The sequence below is a fragment of the Ursus americanus genome, chromosome 25 (genome assembly GCF_024610735.1).
Source record: "Ursus americanus isolate L20-20 chromosome 25, mUrsAme1.1.p, whole genome shotgun sequence".
Lineage (NCBI taxonomy): Eukaryota > Metazoa > Chordata > Mammalia > Carnivora > Ursidae > Ursus > Ursus americanus.
The window spans coordinates 15,434,903-15,453,024 of record NC_142151.1 but is presented as its reverse complement, the minus strand read 5'-3'; the positions used below and the strand labels follow the sequence as shown (position 1 = coordinate 15,453,024).

At 42.4% G+C, this 18,122-nt stretch overlaps 2 protein-coding genes across 7 annotated transcripts in view; one reads left to right on the top strand and one right to left on the bottom strand.

The window, feature by feature from the left end:
- The window catches only part of PDE6H (phosphodiesterase 6H), a 24,355-nt gene extending 23,468 nt beyond the window's left edge, over positions 1–887 (bottom strand). For all 5 annotated transcript variants that reach the window (XM_087855655.1, XM_087855654.1, XM_087855656.1 and 2 more), the window contains exon 1: positions 583–887. The gene's annotated coding sequence lies outside the window, so the exon portion shown is untranslated. The remainder of the gene's footprint in view (positions 1–582) is intronic.
- The window catches only part of ARHGDIB (Rho GDP dissociation inhibitor beta), a 19,203-nt gene extending 1,081 nt beyond the window's left edge, over positions 1–18,122 (top strand). The window contains exons 2-7 of one of the 2 annotated variants that reach the window (XM_045781427.2): positions 2,861–2,967; positions 8,245–8,444; positions 9,105–9,188; positions 11,679–11,755; positions 15,033–15,096; positions 17,424–18,122. In XM_045781427.2, the coding sequence (XP_045637383.1) occupies positions 8,267–8,444; positions 9,105–9,188; positions 11,679–11,755; positions 15,033–15,096; positions 17,424–17,623 (603 nt within the window). In that variant the 5' untranslated portion in view covers positions 2,861–2,967; positions 8,245–8,266 and the 3' untranslated portion in view covers positions 17,624–18,122. The remainder of the gene's footprint in view (positions 1–2,860; positions 2,968–8,244; positions 8,445–9,104; positions 9,189–11,678; positions 11,756–15,032; positions 15,097–17,423) is intronic. The other variant, XM_045781426.2, reaches the window with a different exon arrangement.

Here is an 18,122-nt window from a genome sequence, read left to right as displayed (position 1 = left end):
GCTGTTTTTGCTAAAAAAAAAAAAAAATAGCTCTTTACATCTGAGAGGACTAAAAGCAAACAGGGAAGGCACCAAATAATTTATTAAGAGAGAGGTTCTACAAAAATCCAATTAGCCCCGCTAGGATACCTGATCCGCGAGCCTTCAGATGTCAAGGACTGAATTTGGCTTTAGGCATAATCTGAAATTCTTCCCTTTAGAGGATGCCCCAGTCAGCATGTTTTACAAACGTAGTCTGTTATTAAACTCTAGACTTAGGGTTACTTGTGGCCTGGGTCTGATCAACCCCGGGCTGTTCTTCCATGCAAGGTCTGGGAAGGCAGACTGCTCTCCCAGAGAGGTCCGACCCATAGTCACCCCCTCACATTGGAAACCAAGAGCCACTGAAATCAGGCTTAGCATGTTGGAGCCTCACTGCAGGAATGATCGAACAAGGGAAATCAGAGGTCTGTGCTGGCCCAGCAGGTTCGGCCACAGGCAGACATCACTGATCTTTGCCATTGCTTTGTTTTACTAAGTATGCAAGAAAATGTCCCTCCCAAATCCAAATATGACACAAGCGTAGTAATAAGATCATCTTACTCTTTTGTGAGATGTGCAGAGTTCTGAGAGAAGAGTTCATTCTCCATTCCTGCTGCCCAGACCCAGCACGTGAGGAATAACCGTGTTACAGCTGAACCAAAGCTGACTGGCACATTCCGAGGGACAGGGATTTAGTCCTTCCTTGGTTGGGAGAGCATGCATTTGTCCCTAGGGAAGTACGCTGGGAGCAGCACTGAGGTTCTGTGTTCAGTGGAAGCTCAGCACAGCGAAGTCACTCTGCCCAGAAGATCGGCCTGGGCCAATTTAGGGGAGCACAGTACAGTACAAATTTCAGCTAGCAGGAAGAGAGAAGCCCCAGGGACTAGAAACAAAGCAGAGAGAGAAAGAGAACCAACATCTGTTGAGTGCCTTCTGTATGTCAAGCCCGATGGTAGAAACTGACAAATTTGAATCCTGAGAGGACAGTAAGGCTCAGAAGTGTGTAATTATTTGACTAAAGTCACAAAGAAAAAGGGGGGGGGAGAACCAACAGCTACAGTGCCTTAGAAGGACATTTTAGGAAATGTCCCATGGGGGAAATTTTCTCTAGTCCCACATTCTGGGCATCCTTATTCGTAGGCAGTGTCATGCTGTTGGGGGCCCTGGATCAAAGTCTGCCCTGGCATACTCAAGGATGGCTCTCATGTTACTCCTGCAACTTCAACGTTTATCGCTTCTGTAAGCACTTCCCGAATCACTCTGGGCTGTGTCATACTCTGGTGTCCACAGCCAGAGCTGGTACAAATGCACCTGAGCTTTCTTAAAGGGGCTGATATTCTCAGCACCCGTGGTTACAGATCACGTCTTTACTTCTTTTCATGCTTCGTTTAAAACTTCTGTGACCGTATCGAGTTAGGAAGTCTAGTCTTTTGCTTAATAATGGCTTCCTTGATGCAGTTTTCGTCAAGGATTATTTGACGTAAATATGTGTGAAAATACCGAGCAGGGTAACTTCACACAGCAGACACTCAGCAAAGCTGAATGGTCCACTGAGTTCTGTCTCCTTTTGCATAGGAATCCGAGTTAGAAGAGTGTATGGTGAACACACAGGGAAGGAAGAATGTATGGTTTCTCTCACCCAGGGAAATGTTAAAGAATTCTGCTTCTGGTCATCTGAATCCTTCTCTGGATTGATTTTAAGGTTTATTGTATCTAACAAGACACTGCCCTCTCAGGCACTGGGTTGGTTCTCCTCATCCAACTTTGCTATTCCAGATGTTCCTCACAGAGCTAAGATGGTAGGGAGCAGCCCTGAGGAGACTGAGGCACCAATCCCTCCATGTTGCTAAGGAACATTGAGAAAACTCAGAGGACTCCACAGCCAAGACAGCTTCTGGTGTCCTGAGGGATCAACTTGGATTACCCAAATAAGCCCAATCACCAGGCAGGCAGCAAAGCAGACCCAAATCCTTGACTGGCTCGGACATGTCGGCCATCCTTCAGGGATGGCCCAACTCTCCACGACCCACTCTACAGCGGTAGCCCCAGGTTTGGTGAAAGTGAGCCGTATCTTGATCATCACGGAGAGGACGTGACAGAGTGACAGAGAGTGCCAATGCTTGCATCAGTGCTTCTCTGACGGAAATCCCCCTACCTCTGGTACTTCCATGTTTCTCTGTCCCTCTGTCATCCCCACCTCTTCTATTTCATATTCATGACCTGTGCATCGAGATGCACGATCTGGCAACTTTGGAACATGAGTTCAGTCTCCACCGTATTTTGCTCCAAAGCCAAAGGAAGTTCTCTCCCCTGGCTGTGCCTGTTGTCTTTTGTCATTTCTCATCATTCACTGAGTGAACTCTGGCTTCAATTAGGAAAGGGAGCAATAAATAGAATCTAAAATTAAATTGTTCATGAGGAAGCTTTTTAAAGAAATATAACAGTGACATTCCCATTTTAAGCTTGATTCAGTTAATAAACAGTTCTCGCAATTCCCAGAACTTTTCGTGTCTTCCGTACTCCTCAAAGAAACAAAATCTATTTTTGAGATGGAAGGAATGGGCATTGTCAACACTGCAGAGCCAAGGGAAAGCATTTGGTGCCTAGGCAGCCAGTTACCTCACTTCACAGAGGCTGTGCAACACGACAGACAGCCCCACAGGACAGGGAGCCGAGGAAGAGAACGGGTAGTTCATTGAACATCTACTATCGGCCAGGATCGTCAGAGGACTTTTCATGTGTTTTCTCCAACTCTTCAACCCCATAAAGAAAGATCATTATTTCCACACTACTGGTGGAAAATCTGGGGCTCAGCGAGGTCGATCATTTGCTTATTTAGGTCCTGCAATAAGGCAATGCAGAATCACATTTTGAATCTCTGGCCCAGCGGACTCAAATTCCAGATCCTAGTAGGCCTTGAAGATCACCTTTCTATGAATTAACCAGGTAATCTGTTTCATCTGAACTCAAGAGTTTCACCTTTTCCTGCCCTCTGCTTCTTTGGAACTACATTAATGAACCAGACAAGGGTGTTCTACCCTGAGATTGGTGAAAATTCTTAAGTGTATTTCACTTTCAGGATCTTGGACAATTCATTGGATTTGCAAGCAAAACCACCAATTTGTGCTACGGCGTAGTCACGCCATGAGTAAGCGTCCTAATTCAATGTGGCATTTTAATTGAGCTGGAGAGGATTAAGTTTCTATCTCAGCACGCCCCATGCTTACACTGCTTCGCTGCATAGCAAACGTGAGGGTGTGAGGGGCTCACTGTGAAAAGTCATCTGTGGAGGCATCTGTGAAGCAAAAGATAAAGATAATAATCACACACACACACACACGCACACACACACACACACACACACACACCAGTATGTGCTTTGGGTCCTGATGGAGTGCACACTAACCTTGTTAAACATATAATTCTTGAGTCTGCATCTCACTTTTACTGTGTAAAAAAAAAAAAAAAACGACGTCAAAACGACCTCCAAGCAAACAAAACAACTCTGCTCTTTGTGGAACAGTGGGTGAGCTGCAGAGGAAGGTGAGAAAAGGCCAGCCAGAATGTTCTACACAGATGGACTGGGTTCTCCCCAACCCCACCTCCACTTCCTCTTTTCTTTTTTCATTTCAGAGGCTTTTTTAAATTAAGGAGCATTCGAGTCATTGAATTAGGAAGAGGCCTCAGAGCTCCTTCTAATGCAATGATTTCATTTTGCAGAGGACAAAACTGGAGCGCAGAGAGGTTCAGGGACTTGTGCAAGGGGACACGGGGCAGAGTGGCCCTGAAACCCTCTTTATGTGATGCCTCCCTGCCTCGCTAAAGCCTGCAGAGTTTTGCAATAAGCGCATTTCCCACTGCCTGTGCACCCTCAGGATAGATTCCCAAGATGACTAATGGGTTCTGTAATTTCATTTTTACTTCTCGCTAAAGACAGCTAGAGCAACAGAGCATAGCGCCTGCAAGCCGGACAACCTGGCACAGACACTAATTCGGCCCCTTACACAATAGGTCATCTTCAGCAAGCTACTCATCTGAGCTTTAGTTTCCCAATCTATAGAAGAGAATGATGACAATGCCTGGCCTCAAAGCTGTAGTGAGGACTGATGAGCTAATCCTCACGACAGCATTTAGCATTATGTATGATAACTATTATAATCATCATCAATAATAAAGCCAGTTGTTCTTTAGAGGATACCCGAAGGTAGTCTGTAGAATTTCCGTAAAATGCCTAGTCTCCCTTTCGCAGGCATAGCCCACCAGAAAAGGGGGGGATAAAGAGAGAAGACTGATACGTGTGGTTGAATATGCACACACATAGAGTTTGGGAAATCCTTGTCAAACTCTATAAGCCATGGTGGTTGAGGCTTTGGCAGAATCTGAGGTTCCCCAGAGATGAACTGTGAAATTAAAAATGCCATTTCTTTTGGGACTTCACACAAATTTGGGATAATAAAAGGAGATTGGATAAGTCTCTTCCGTACACAAGTGAAATAAGGTAACTGAATGTCTTCAACTCAGCTGACACATGACCTCAGGGCAGGACAAATCTACAGATGGAGAGCGTAGAAAGGGAAAGCACAGAGAGGTGGTCTGCTCCAACCCCCCAAACCTCAAGAGAAGGGGAATAAGATCCACAGTGGGTGAACCATTTGCTCAGGGTGGGACAACTGATGAGTAGCAAAGCCAGAACCAACCCCCATGCACGATGAGACCTAGTTCAATGAAGAGATAATTATCCAAAATCAAGTAGATTGCCCTCAGAACTCTTCTCCTTAAGAGCTGCGCCCTATGCACCTTTGCTCCTCTGCCAGGCTGGGTACTCATTCTCTCAGATACAGATGTTACCTGATATGTCCTTCTGCTTTTACATATCCAACGTCTGGGGTTTGATAGACATGATCCTTGGCTGGAAGCTAGGTTGGGTCACTGATGCCGCCAGGCCTCCAAAAGAAGCAAGCTTGCACCGTAACACTCAACTCTGTGCTTCATGTTTCCAAGAAGTCACAGTTTCAAGGTCATGTTTCTAATTTTGGACTCCAGTAAAGTCTATGAGCCTCTCAGTTGCATGCAACATCTCATGGGCATATTCCTTTTTTCCTTTTATGAGGATTGTGACTTTCATCAGATTTTTAAAAGGACCTGTAATTTTCAAGAAGATTAAGAACTATCAATCAAACCATGGTGGTTATCCATCCCCCGCGCCTTCTCCACTTCGGAGAGTAACTTAAACACCAGTATGTGGTAAAGTACTGTATCTTATAAACAGTAGGTGCTCACCAAATATGCTTTAAAGAAGCTTTCCTTGAGAATTGCTTTTCCCGTTCTTTATTTGCTGTATTTTTATCTTTTCATCTTTTTCTAATCTCTTTCCAGATTGAGCTGCTTTGGGGTCATCTGGTTTCATGTTTCTTTTTCATATGTTATATAATTAAACCAAATTATTTTTAATGTGGTCCTGAATTTCCTCCTCTTTACTGCAGCAATTTTATACAGAATCTCATGTTATCTTCCACTCTTGTCTTTTAAATAAATTTGTTTCATTTTTATGAAGCAATTATTGTATATCTGTTTGCAGTGGATCAAGGCAATTTAGAATTGACATAAGTCGCAGATTTATTAATAAGAATATCAAGATCTAGATGACTGGGAAATTGACTTGCCAATGATCACACAGATGTTGTCAAATCCTGTCCTAGATCATGTCTTCGCCTTTTTTTCTCCCTTTCTCTCTCTCTCTCCGCCTCTCTCATTCTCCTTTCAAAATTGAGATTTCAGCGTGCAGAATAAGAGTTTCCTTCAGGTTATGGAAATCACCTCGAGTTAAGTAGTGGGTCGGTGTGATGTTATCCTTTGATGGTCAGACTTCAAGCAGATGACTTGTTAGAACCAAGAGATATATTCCAGAGAGTCCTGTCCAAGAAGGCCAAGACATCTTCATCTGTAGATAGGCTTCCTAATGATCTGTCCAAATTTACGTGCTTTTTAAAAGATTTTGTTTATTTATTTGAGCGAGAGAGTGGGAAGAGGAACAGAGGAGGAGGGAGGAAGAGAGACAAGGAGACTGCAGTGAGTATGGAGCCGGACGCAGGGATTGATCCCAGGACCCTGAGATCATAACCTGAGCCCAAACCAAGAGTCAGACACTTAACTGACTGCATCACTCAGGCCTTGTCCACATGTATGTTATGTGACTTCCACTCTGGGTATCTGGTCAGGTTCCTGGATGTCACCAGAAGAGAACCTCTCTCTTCTGATTAATCTCATCTGGGTTGCTCTTCATCTGCTCCTTAATGATTGTCCTCAAGCTGCCCACAACCTACAATCTCCACCTCTTGCACCCTTCATTATTTTTCCAACCAGTTCATTCACTTTCCCTGAGTGTTGTTTGGAAGACGAGTGGAGCTGGTCACGATGTTTATTATGCTGTTCTCGAGAGGCTCAACTAAGAGTGGTGCTGAGTCTTCAGCTGAGGCAAGAGTTGCCATAGGAACAAGCCTGCATGCTTCCTTCCTGCACAGAAAGTGGACTTGGGCACTGCAACGCTTTTTGCAGCCTTGATCAAGCTCATGGTGTTTGGCTTGTCATTTTGGTAGAAGATGGGTGCGCCAAGAGATGTCATTTCTTTTTATTCTCTGTTTTTTCCTTCTTTTTCTGTTAAAACTGTTTTTGTTTGACTTCACTTCCAAATTATTTTCCTTTCTGATGCCAGTGATGGAGACATTGCAACTCAAAACCACAGCTGATTTTGGGCAAAGATAGCTTCACCCCCTGGGGGACTTGAGAGAGTTTTGCAGAGTCACTCAGGATGAGATGTGCTAGATACTGCTCAGAGTTGTGCCCTTAGGAACAATGTAGTCTTTAACCACAGGCAGGGAGGACACTCTTGGGGGAGGAGTGCAGGAAATCAGGAAATTTTCTCCTTGCCCAAATACCTCCCGTGTTTCCCCAAATAGCTCCACTGCTGCCAGCCACGGGCCTGAAATTCTTCCAGTAGAGACTTCTTCCTCTTTATAAGGACACTGAAGTTCACCCAGCTATGGAAATTTGGGCATTTCTCTTAACCTCTGAGTTTTAGTTTTCTCGATGATTACATGACGGGTTGGAATGTCTCACCTCTAGGGTTCCTTTCTGCTCTGAAAACCTCTTGACTATACATGGCCTAAAATGAATAATCTTTTAAATCTATTATTGTCACTCAACAATTAAGTGCAAATCATTTTATTAGAATCTCCCCTCAATATTTTAACACATAGCAAGTAAATGTAGATGATGAGGGAAGAAGACAGACTCCAGGGTATGCCCAGGTGAGGCCTTAGAGCATAAAGTCCCTAATCTTCTGGCAAGGGGAGGGAGATACTAAAAGGGAAGGGGATCCAGAAAAGGGAGATCAATGGGAGGTAAAAATAAAATAAAGACATGCTAATCTTTCCCATTTTGTCTGTAGGAATTTCAAGAGTCTTTTGTTATTTTGTGTCATTTCAAAAAAAAAAAAAACAGAAGATCTTTAGGTATAGAGCCAAATAAATCAAACCATGGGGGTTTATAAAATGTCTAAACTATTCAATTATTATGGGAGATTCAAGAGCAGCACAGAACCTGGTACCTGCCCTCAGGGAGTTATTAGCAGTGTTGGATGGGAACCATTCAGACACCTCAGGCAGGTGTCATGGGGGTCTAAAATGTTGCTTGACTTACCTTTGAAGTATTGCAGAAGTAGGGAAAGATTCAATTAATGGGAAGAAGCCAACCATTTCTTTGGCTCCCTGTGTTTTGAAACTATCACAACAGGGATTGTACAATGCGAAGAGCTTGGACACTAGAGGAGTGGCTGGATTTAGCGGACTGTGGTTATTGCTATAATTGTTGAACTGGGGCTATCTGCTCGTTATGTGGGACCGCTTGTGTTACGTTGTTTCACTTGTCCATTATTCACAAACAAGCATTTTCTTTCTGGTCGGTTTTATTCAGTGAATAGGAGACATTTGTCCCAGTACAGAGAAATTGAGGAAGGTCAGCGAAAAGACCAAATGCATTATATGCTCGTTGCATAAAAAAATAGTGAGATTAAATTGGGAAAAAAATGTCCTGGAAAATCACTGATGCTTACAGAAGTCCATTAGGGCAAGAATGGTGTTACCAGCAGCCTCACAAACTTAGTCATATCCACTGACTTTTGGCTAATGGACTATCATCCTCTCTCTTTCTCTCTCTTTGAAATAGACACTCTCTGAAATAGATCAAAATGACTGAAAAGGACCCAGAAACACACCTGGAGGAGGATGTCGATGAGCTGGACAGCAAACTCAATTACAAGCCTCCACCTCAGAAGTCCCTGAAAGAGCTACAGGAGATGGACAAAGATGACGAAAGTCTAATCAAGTACAAGAAAACACTCCTGGGGGACGGCCCTGTGGTGGCAGGTGCGTGTGTGGAGGGGGATGGGGGGCAGGTGCAAGGTGCCCGATAAGGCATATATTTCAGCAATTCAGGAGCAGGTGCAGAAGACAGACTACCAAGTGTTGCCAGAGCTAAGCGAGTGAGACACAATCTCTATGTGCCGCATAAAGCTATGGACTGTAGGATGAAGTCTTTTTTGGAGATAAAGTGCAAGTCAGCATGGAAATAGGCAAAAATTACACACAGGGAGGATTTAGAAAGAACCCCGGATGACGACCTAGAATTGTATTCTCTCCATGCTCTCACATTTTCTCTCCTTCTCCTCCTTCTCTTTCTCACTCCTTCCCCACTAACTGTTCATCTCTTCCGCGAACACAGCAGCAGAGTAAGATAGAGAGGGGCAGTGCCCATCTAGCAGAGGAACTTGCCCATAGCCACCCAGGAGATGTTTGCTGTTGATAACTAAGGTCGGCCTCCAAGGGTCTGAAGCAGAAATAGCACTGCTCTCATTTATAAGGGCCACTGAGACCGACATGGTGAATCTGTCGCTTCCCTTTCTATTTCCACTCCAGACAGAGATAGCACTTTTCTTCTTATGTTCTCTCTCTCCAACTTGAAATGTACACATACACTGTGCACACATGACTCTCCCCTAGGCTTACATTCTTTTTTGAATCCTGCAGACCCAACAGCCCCCAATGTCACAGTCACCCGGCTTACCCTGGTTTGTGAGAGTGCCCCGGGACCAATCACCATGGACCTCACTGGTAAGTGGACACATCTGTTCTGTTCCCAGGGGCCTGGTGATATGATGGGGGGAAATTAGTCTCTGTCTCCTCTCCCAGCAAAAAGAACCACCGGTAAGGTGAACTCCCGGACGCATGTATGCTGGGACTAGTTCACACTTAAGGAAAAGCCCAATCGCTGTCTCTATTTAAATGAAAACAGCGCAGTCATAAGTATTGGATATATTTACTTGTATTATCATATTTATCTCCACGCAGCAGCAGGGGAATTACTACTCATGTAAAAAGACTGGTGATGGAAATATTAAGAAGCAAGCTGTATGCTTCTGAAATGTAATGTTTATACAATCTAAACATCAGAGAATATTGATCTTATATCAACTGGAGAACTTCCATGAAGGCAAGAAGCCATCCAAAATCTTTTAATTAGTGCTGGCAATTCCACTGTTACATACGTACTATTTTAGCTTAAAGCTCTGATTCTTATATAAGCAACTTCCCCACTAAAGGTGTACACATTAAGACGTTATTTCCTTTCCACTTATTGTGACAATGGTCAAGTTCTTTCCTGGCACTTAAATCTTGAGGAGATAGAGAGAGGCTGAGAAGGTGGGTATTATGGGGGAAATGTGCATCTGAGAGGAATGAAGGAAGGGCCACAGGGCCCGGAGGTTGGGGGCATCCAAGGCAGATCTTCAGGGCGAAAAAATTATCCCCAGATTCAACAGGTGGACTCGTGAGACAGAGCAAAGCATGACTCCAGAATGGTAGGCTCGGCAGCTAGGTGATTCCCCTCTCACAGGACACATCCACTCTTTACCTTATATGGCCTTATTTCTGAAGGAGGAAATCAGAGGCTGAGAAGACACACTTCCTCTTCAATTGAAATCATTACAGCAGACACAAATTCACCTACCCCCACATTCTAGCATCTCTCTGGGAGAATAGCTCTCTCTCTCTTTCTCTTACCAGGACTCAGGCCTCTTCCTGTGTGAAATTGTGTAATGCTAGCAGGTACAACCGTCAGTTCGTGAGATGAGGTCTGAATTAGCGCTAAGGAAATCTAAGGGCCTGACCACATTGCAGGGAAAACTCAGTCTCTTTCACTTTCCTAGTATCAGGATGCCCAAATTTGGTTTTCTGTCACCAAGAAGCTACTGAGGTGAATCCCACTACACACACAGACACACACGTATATATAATACACATAATACATACAAAATATATGGTATATATTATATACATTTAATATACATATGTACTATATACATAGTGTGTATATATACATATATACATTATGTATACATCATATATACATAATATACAGTATATATACAAAATATATAGTATATATTATATACATATAATATACGTACACACTATGTACATATATTATACGCACATATACATAGTGTGTATGCATATACATATATACAGTATATATACATACATAATACACATACTATATAGTATATATACAAAATACATAGTATATTATTTACATACTATATACACATAGTGTGTGTGTGTGTGTATAAATATACTTGCACACACATATTTACGGTATAAAACACATGCACAGAGCTATACAAAGCACACACAGACACACATTCATCCCTGAATGTCAGCGGATACAGGACCACACTGGGAGAAGAACAGAGAGTGATTACCCCTCTAACCGGAGTATAGGAATTAGAGTCAGATCCTGGTTTCATGGGGCCAAAAGTTTTTATCACTAACGTGACTTTCCTTAAAAAAAAATAATATGAGATAACAAATGCAAATGCAAAATTAAATACAAAAGTGAATTTATATTTAGAATGATAAAAGGGAGCCAAAACAAGTAAATTTTTTAAAGCTAGAAAATGCCACAAACATCACCAAATCTACAAAAACAAATAGCTGTGCTCTTACATAATATTTTTCTTATTTATTATTTGAGGGGTAGGGACACAGTCTTTAATCATCTTTTTGTTAGGCCACTTATGTAATATCATTTTCAATAGAGAAAATGGAAGATAATTCAGATTTCCCTCGAGGATGGCTGATTAATTTTTTTTTATTATTGACAATTTTATTATTGACAATTAGAAAGGACATTGTCAGGGTGGCTGGTTGGCTCAGTTGGTAGAGCATACATCCCTCGATCATGAGGTCATGAGTTCAAGCCCCATGTTGGGCATGGAGCCTACTTAAAAAAAAAAAAAGACACTGTCATACATAACTCATTACTGATAATACCTCTATATTTTAGGGTTATCATCAAATTTGGGGGAGGGAGAGCTATCACATCTTTTTCATATCTAAGCTGTAAGATTTCAGGCATTTCAAGTGTGTGTGTGTGTGTGTTTGTGTGTGTGTGTGTAATCTCAAACATTCTTCAAATTGAGGACCATGTAGACCACGTTGTTCTGATGGGCCCAACAAACAGCTCTGGAGTTTAAACTCCATTCGTCTCCTTGTATTTCTCCTTCTGAGGAGAATAAACTCTCTCTAAATCTACTTCTACAGGGGATCTTGAAGCCCTCAAAAAAGAAACTTTTGTGCTAAAGGAAGGTGTTGAATACAGAGTCAAAATTCACTTCAAAGTAAGTATCTTGCTTGCCCTGTAAGTTTTTATAAGTCTACATTCTTCCTACAATCAGAGAAAGAAAAAATCAAATGTCTTGCATTATCTTGTTGTCATAGTTTTTGTTTCTTTTTTTCCCCCTGGATCTGGACTGTCCTCTCCCCAGCTCTGAGCTCTACCTTTGGAGGCCCACCCCTGCTTCATGCCTTTTCCCTGCCAGGACCCTCTCCTTGAACTCTCCGTTGATCACTTAACCGACAGGACCCCTGTCGCTATGAACACCGCAAGCTCCCCATCGCGAAGCGCAGCCTGTTTTATGTTGTACCGTTTTTGCCATTTCTTCCCTGTACAGCCCAAGTACCCTGAGAAAGGGAGAGATGATGTATCTCTTCTTTCCAACATTTTACACAAAACTTTGTAAGTGATATTTAGTGAATATGTATTGAGAAATCGATACATGAATGAATGAATTAATAGTAAAAAATAGAACAAATAGAGGCTCAGTCCTAATTGCTCAATGATTATATAAATCCAGGGAGTGTGGACCTTGGTCAATAACCAGAAATCACAATTATAGTTGTGGAGCAAGTAAATAGGTAAGAGCAAAACCTAACCAGGAGATAAATTGGCATATAATGAATAGACACCTACGCCAATGAACGGCCAAGGGCAAAAAGAAAAATAATCTTGGTTGAAACCAAGTAAGTCAGAAATGTGCTGTTTGTTCTTATTTGCTTATATTTGCCTTGGTTGCCCTTCTCAACCATATCCTTCAGGGCCCTTCAGGGCCACCAAGGAAGACCCCATCTGCCCTCTGTGTTTGCACAGTGGGCTCTTCCTTCCCCCCGGTGCAGGATTGATTCAGGATCACTGTGTACCACATATAAATATGCCTCAAAATAATCTCATTCTGAAAATATGTGTTGCTGCTTACTCTATAATACGCACTGAACTATGGTTCACTTGCTTGTTTCCTATGGTATTAGTTAGTATTGAAGCACCTGAGAGTTTAATATTACATCCAAATATGCCTCGAATTCTATCCAAGGCATTGTATCCAAATATGCTTAGAATGGGTTATACACCAGCTGAGTTTTTAATCATTAATGCTCCTACCTTAATTTATCATTTTAGTAAGCTGGTTTGTACCAAATGAAACAGGAGAGGTAAATATGGATGAGAATAAGATCAGAAGGAAAGGTCTGGGGCCTGGGTTCAGCTATGTGTGGAAAGGCCAAAGAGAATGTAGTGGTCAGTATTATGCATTAGGGTGTTGGAGGAGGGGGCACAGAAAGGGGTTTTCAAGTCCCATCTGCTGCAGAGGCTTAGTATTTTCTCAAACAAGAGAAAAACCACTCTCTCGGTATAACCCACGCAAAGTTTAACCAACCTGTGTCCGGTCCCAGCATGGAGCTACCGTTAGCAGAAAAGCCAGCTCAAAACTGGAAATAATTGAGAAGCAATTTAAATCTCTACTGACATCTGTTGAAAAATACCCAAGACAGTTTGCATGTTTAACACCAGCAACACATCCTAAAACTCTCTTGCGTTATCTCTCTCTTATTTGCCCTCCATGTTCTTCTCTTTCTCCCGCACAAGCTTCATGGCTCTCTCCAAATCCTGGCCTGCGATGGTCCTTTTAGTTTCTTCGCCTTTTCCTTCTGTCTCCCAAGGAAATTTTGACTTCCAGAACTCTCATATGTCACCAAGGCTGCTTTCTCCTGGTGGGAAGGGGAGCAATGGGGAGAGGCATGCTGATGGAGGAAGAGAATACTATGAATATTCATATTTTTCTCTTATCCATCTCAAACATATTTATATTAAATGAACCCTCGGGGCACCTGGATGGCTCAGTCAGTTAAGCATCCAACTCTTGATTTTGGCTCAAGTCAGGATCTCAGGCTCATGAGATCCAGCCCCATGTCAGGCCCCAGGCCGGGCAAGGAGCCTGCTTAAGCTTCTCTCCCTCTCCCTCTGCCCCTCCCCCCTCTCTAAAAAATACATAAATAAATAGAATGAACCCTCCGTGGAGCAGTAGAAAAAACAGGGTCTCTGTTTTTAAGCCTTTTTGCTGGGTAGCAATCACCATTCCTGTTTTTGAGATATTTGTGCCACCAGACCACATCTCCCATGAGGCCCAAAGGACGAGCTTAGAGACTTCTAGAAAAATGCATTCACTTTTTTCTATTTGCATGAGCCACATCTGGTACAGTAATCAGAAAGTTTGGGTGTCATTTTTAGCACAATTTCTTCAATGAAGCTGTTTTCATTCTGTCTGCTTTTGATAGATTTGAACCATAGATTTTCCTGAGTGACCTTCTAAAATCTAAGCTGGCCGTGTTTACTGCCAATGAAGCAAAATGTAGCCCTGATAAATCGGCTTAATTACTCTGTCCAAAACAAAAAGGCAGCCATAATTACTGTGGGGAGAAATTATGTGAAGGTGCTTTCATTCTTCATCTTGGCCAACAATTCACCAGGCTCTCCAGCTACTGACGCAACGTCCGCTGTGTTCGTATAAACACGAGCGCTGTATGAAATTAACGGACAACCCAGTCCAGTCCTAGGTAGAATGAATCATGGAAAAACAAAGTGCTTGGGCTGGGTGTATTTTCATCCCACTGTAGTGACCTTTCTTTGAAAGGCTTGGGGAAGTGGTGACATCTCAGACAACATCTGAAAAGAACAGACATCCAAAATGCTTGCCACACACAAGTGGATTTCTCCCATTATTTATAGGCGGGGAGGATGTTTCTGGGGGTCAGAAACTCCTCATCTTTAGACTCCAATCTCAGCGACATTACGGGCACAACCCTCTTCTAGACCTGATTTTCCATTACAGTTTTTCTCCTTGTTGTTTGTTTTTCATGCTAGGTGGGTCATTTCTGAGGTTAGGGTTTTCAGGTACTCACATAACATTTTCCACTGGTACCTTTGTAGCCTTTCCTAAGACAAGGACGGTGTTCTGGCCAGTAGTATCAGGGAAGGGGGGCTCAAGACCATTCTTTAGACCTTTAGAGGAAGGAGAGATGTAATGAAGAACATTGAGGCAACGTTTTAATTAAGCATCCCCCCCAAACCAAACAGCACAGATTGGCAATGTTGAGTCTTGTGACCTCTCTCCAATCTCTGCCTCGCCACCCACACTAAATGATAATAGCAACACTTATTCTGAACTAAATCTTAACCTTCTTTCATCCTCAAAGAAGACTCAGCTAGCTAGGATAATCATGAAAGATAAGGGAAAAGGAAAGACCGTTTTTAATCTCAATTGCTTGGATCCTTCCCACCTACAGGTGAACAGGGATATTGTGTCGGGCCTGAAATATGTTCAGCATACCTACCGGACTGGGGTGAAAGGTAAGGGACCCACACATTACAGTCCCAAACTCGGCTCCCCACTGATACTTAAACTTCTGCTTATTAACAATTTTAGTCATAGAGTCATTTAAGAATCTGACAAAAAGCTGTGAACACTCCCTCCAGGAAAGAGCACACTTATACCTCTGACCTAGACATTAGTGGCAAGGCCTACATTCAGAGATCTAGTTTAGACTCGGTCAACCACTAACCTTCAGCACTTGGCTTCTGTGATTTAAGTTTATTATGCATAAAGGGAAAGAGTAACCAAGATAAGTTTGAATAAAAATGGAGTCTATTAAAATACTCCCAAAAGTAAAAAAAAAAAAAAAAAATAGCAGTTCACGGGTATAAACCTAAGTGTCAGAGAAATCCAAGACTGGAAGGTTCTATCCAGTGGCATGTGTGTTTTTTGGGAAGGGGAGCTGGAAGTAGTATGTGGGCAGGTGTGGAGTGGGAGTGGGGGAACATGGAGTAGCACTTAATTTTTAAAAACAAAGAAATAGAATTCTTTCTAGAATTAAGAAAAGCAATGATTGAGACATAATACAACATTATTTGAGCTGCAGTTTCTCTTGACAAGTTGTACCTAAACTATATGCCTTGGGGAACTGCTTTCAGTTTCCTTCCATTATTACGGGCAGGGAGAAATGAAACTTGGAAAGGTGATGGGGGCTCTCTTCTTCCAGGTGTGGGAAACAGTAAGGCAGGTCAGTTCCCCCAAATTAATAAACAAAGGACTTGAGGGGAAATTGTTTGACAAATTTGCATGACTTGGACTACCACTCAATTACTCAAATCCCACAGAAGGTTGTTGACCTGGAAGATCTTAACTGGTCTTTCCAGTACCAAGTCTCATGAAAAAAATAGTTCAACTTCCTGTTTTCCTTGGGATATAGAGACTATGTTCCCTCACTCAGGCAAGGATGTTGATATGTCTATAGCTGTTTCTCCAAACTTATTCGTAACATTTAACAGCTAACTACACATTACGTGCCTATCTCCCCACCTACCTTTAGTTATCTTTTCTAAAGCCCTATTTTTCTTAATATATGTCCCAGTTATTCACCTATTAATAACTTTGGTTGTCTATTTTCAACATTTGTCCCAGTTCTTCACTTCTTTTTAACCAAATTATTGATTTTCCCTTTCCATCCAATTCTTCCATCCATGAGTTCTGTTCATTCTGATCACCAGCTATTACCTTACCTCCCCCAATGGATATGTTCATTGAATGATAGTTTGCAGATAGGAAGTCCTTGAAGTTCATCATATCGAGAAAGAAATAGAGACCCAGAAATATTATGTGACATAAGTGGTTGCAGAGCCAAGACTGGAACTCAGGTCTCAATTAATGAGAAATTTTTTAATAGTATAACCTGCTACATCTCCATAAAAGAAGAGTCTTGATCCCCATAGATTCGAGGCACTGATTTCCCAACTTTCCCACTAGCATCAGCTGTGAGGCTTTTTAAAAGCACTGATTCTTGGGGCGCCTGGATGGCCCAGTGGGTTAAGGGCCTGCCTTCAGCTCAGGTCATGATCCCCGGGGCCCTGGGATCAAGCCCCCTATGTGTCCGGCTCTCTGCTCAGTGGGGAGTCTGCTTCTCCCTCTCCCTCTGCTGCTCCCCCTGCTTGTGATTTTTCTCGCTTGCACTCTTTCTCTCTCAAATAAATAAAATCTTTAATAAATAAATGCATACATACATACTAAATAAATAAATAAATAAATAAATAAATAAATAAATATAAAAACACTGATTCTTGGCACTGCCCATAGCAGATTACTGACCCATAGTCTCTGAGCGTGAAACGGTATTATTAAAAGGCACTCCAATTTAAAAATATATATATTTTAAAGTAAAAAAAAAAACAAGATAGGCCGGTGATGGGTAGTAAGGAGGGCACATATTGCATGGTGCACTGGGTGTTATACACAACTAATGAATCATCGAGCCTTGCATCGAAAACCGGGGATGTACTGTATGGTGACTAACATAATATAATAAAAATCATTATAAAAAAAAAAAAGAAATTCTGAGAGAAATATAGACACAGATACACCTGTGGAGGAAAACTGCTGGTCTTTTAAGGCCTTACAACATATTTAAAACATAAATAAAAACCTGTTTTTAAATTAAAAAAAAATAAAAAAAAACAAAAAACAAAAAAAGAAAGGTGCTCCATGTAAATCTGATGTTGAGGTAGGCTTGGAAACTATGGCTTTTGGTTTTGATCACTGTAGGCCGTGCTCCAAATTTTCCAGTTTTCTGTGTTTGCTTTTCCTCTGCCAGACACTTACCCTAATGAACTTGTTTTCTTCCTAGTGGACAAAGCAACATTTATGGTTGGCAGCTATGGGCCTCGGCCAGAGGAGTATGAGTTTCTGACTCCGACTGAGGAGGCCCCCAAGGGCATGCTGGCCCGAGGCACTTACCACAACAAGTCCTTCTTCACCGATGATGACAAGCACGACCACCTTACCTGGGAGTGGAACCTGTCCATTAAGAAGGAGTGGACAGAATGAGGGCATCTGCCCGTCCCTTTCCCTACCTTGCCACCCAGAAGTACCCTCTCAGTCATGTTCACCACCCTGTCCCTCCCCCCTGTTCACAGCTGGACCCCTTCCTCAATGCTCCCCACATTGTGTTATCGACACATCTTCTCCCGCAGCATCTCTCAAAGTGTTCCCTAGCACAAGATGCTTAAAACCCAGGCTTTAATCCCACCCCTTCCTTCTGGTCCCCCATCATGGCCAGATCCTCAAAATTCTTCATTTCAGTACCGTCATTTAATATTTCCTTCTATGTTCCCCATTTGAGCAACTAGAGGCCAGGAAATAGGCAAACCATCACTAACAGTCCTTTTGCCTTGGGTTCCAGTAGCTCATTCCCATCCCTGGATTCTTCTGTGGTTGCTGCTGGCTCAGTGAAAGTCCCCAATCACATTCCCTACCCGTTGAGGTTCTTCTTTTCTGGGAGACTGTAAACAACACAAGAGAGTAAATAAAACAATATATGATCTGA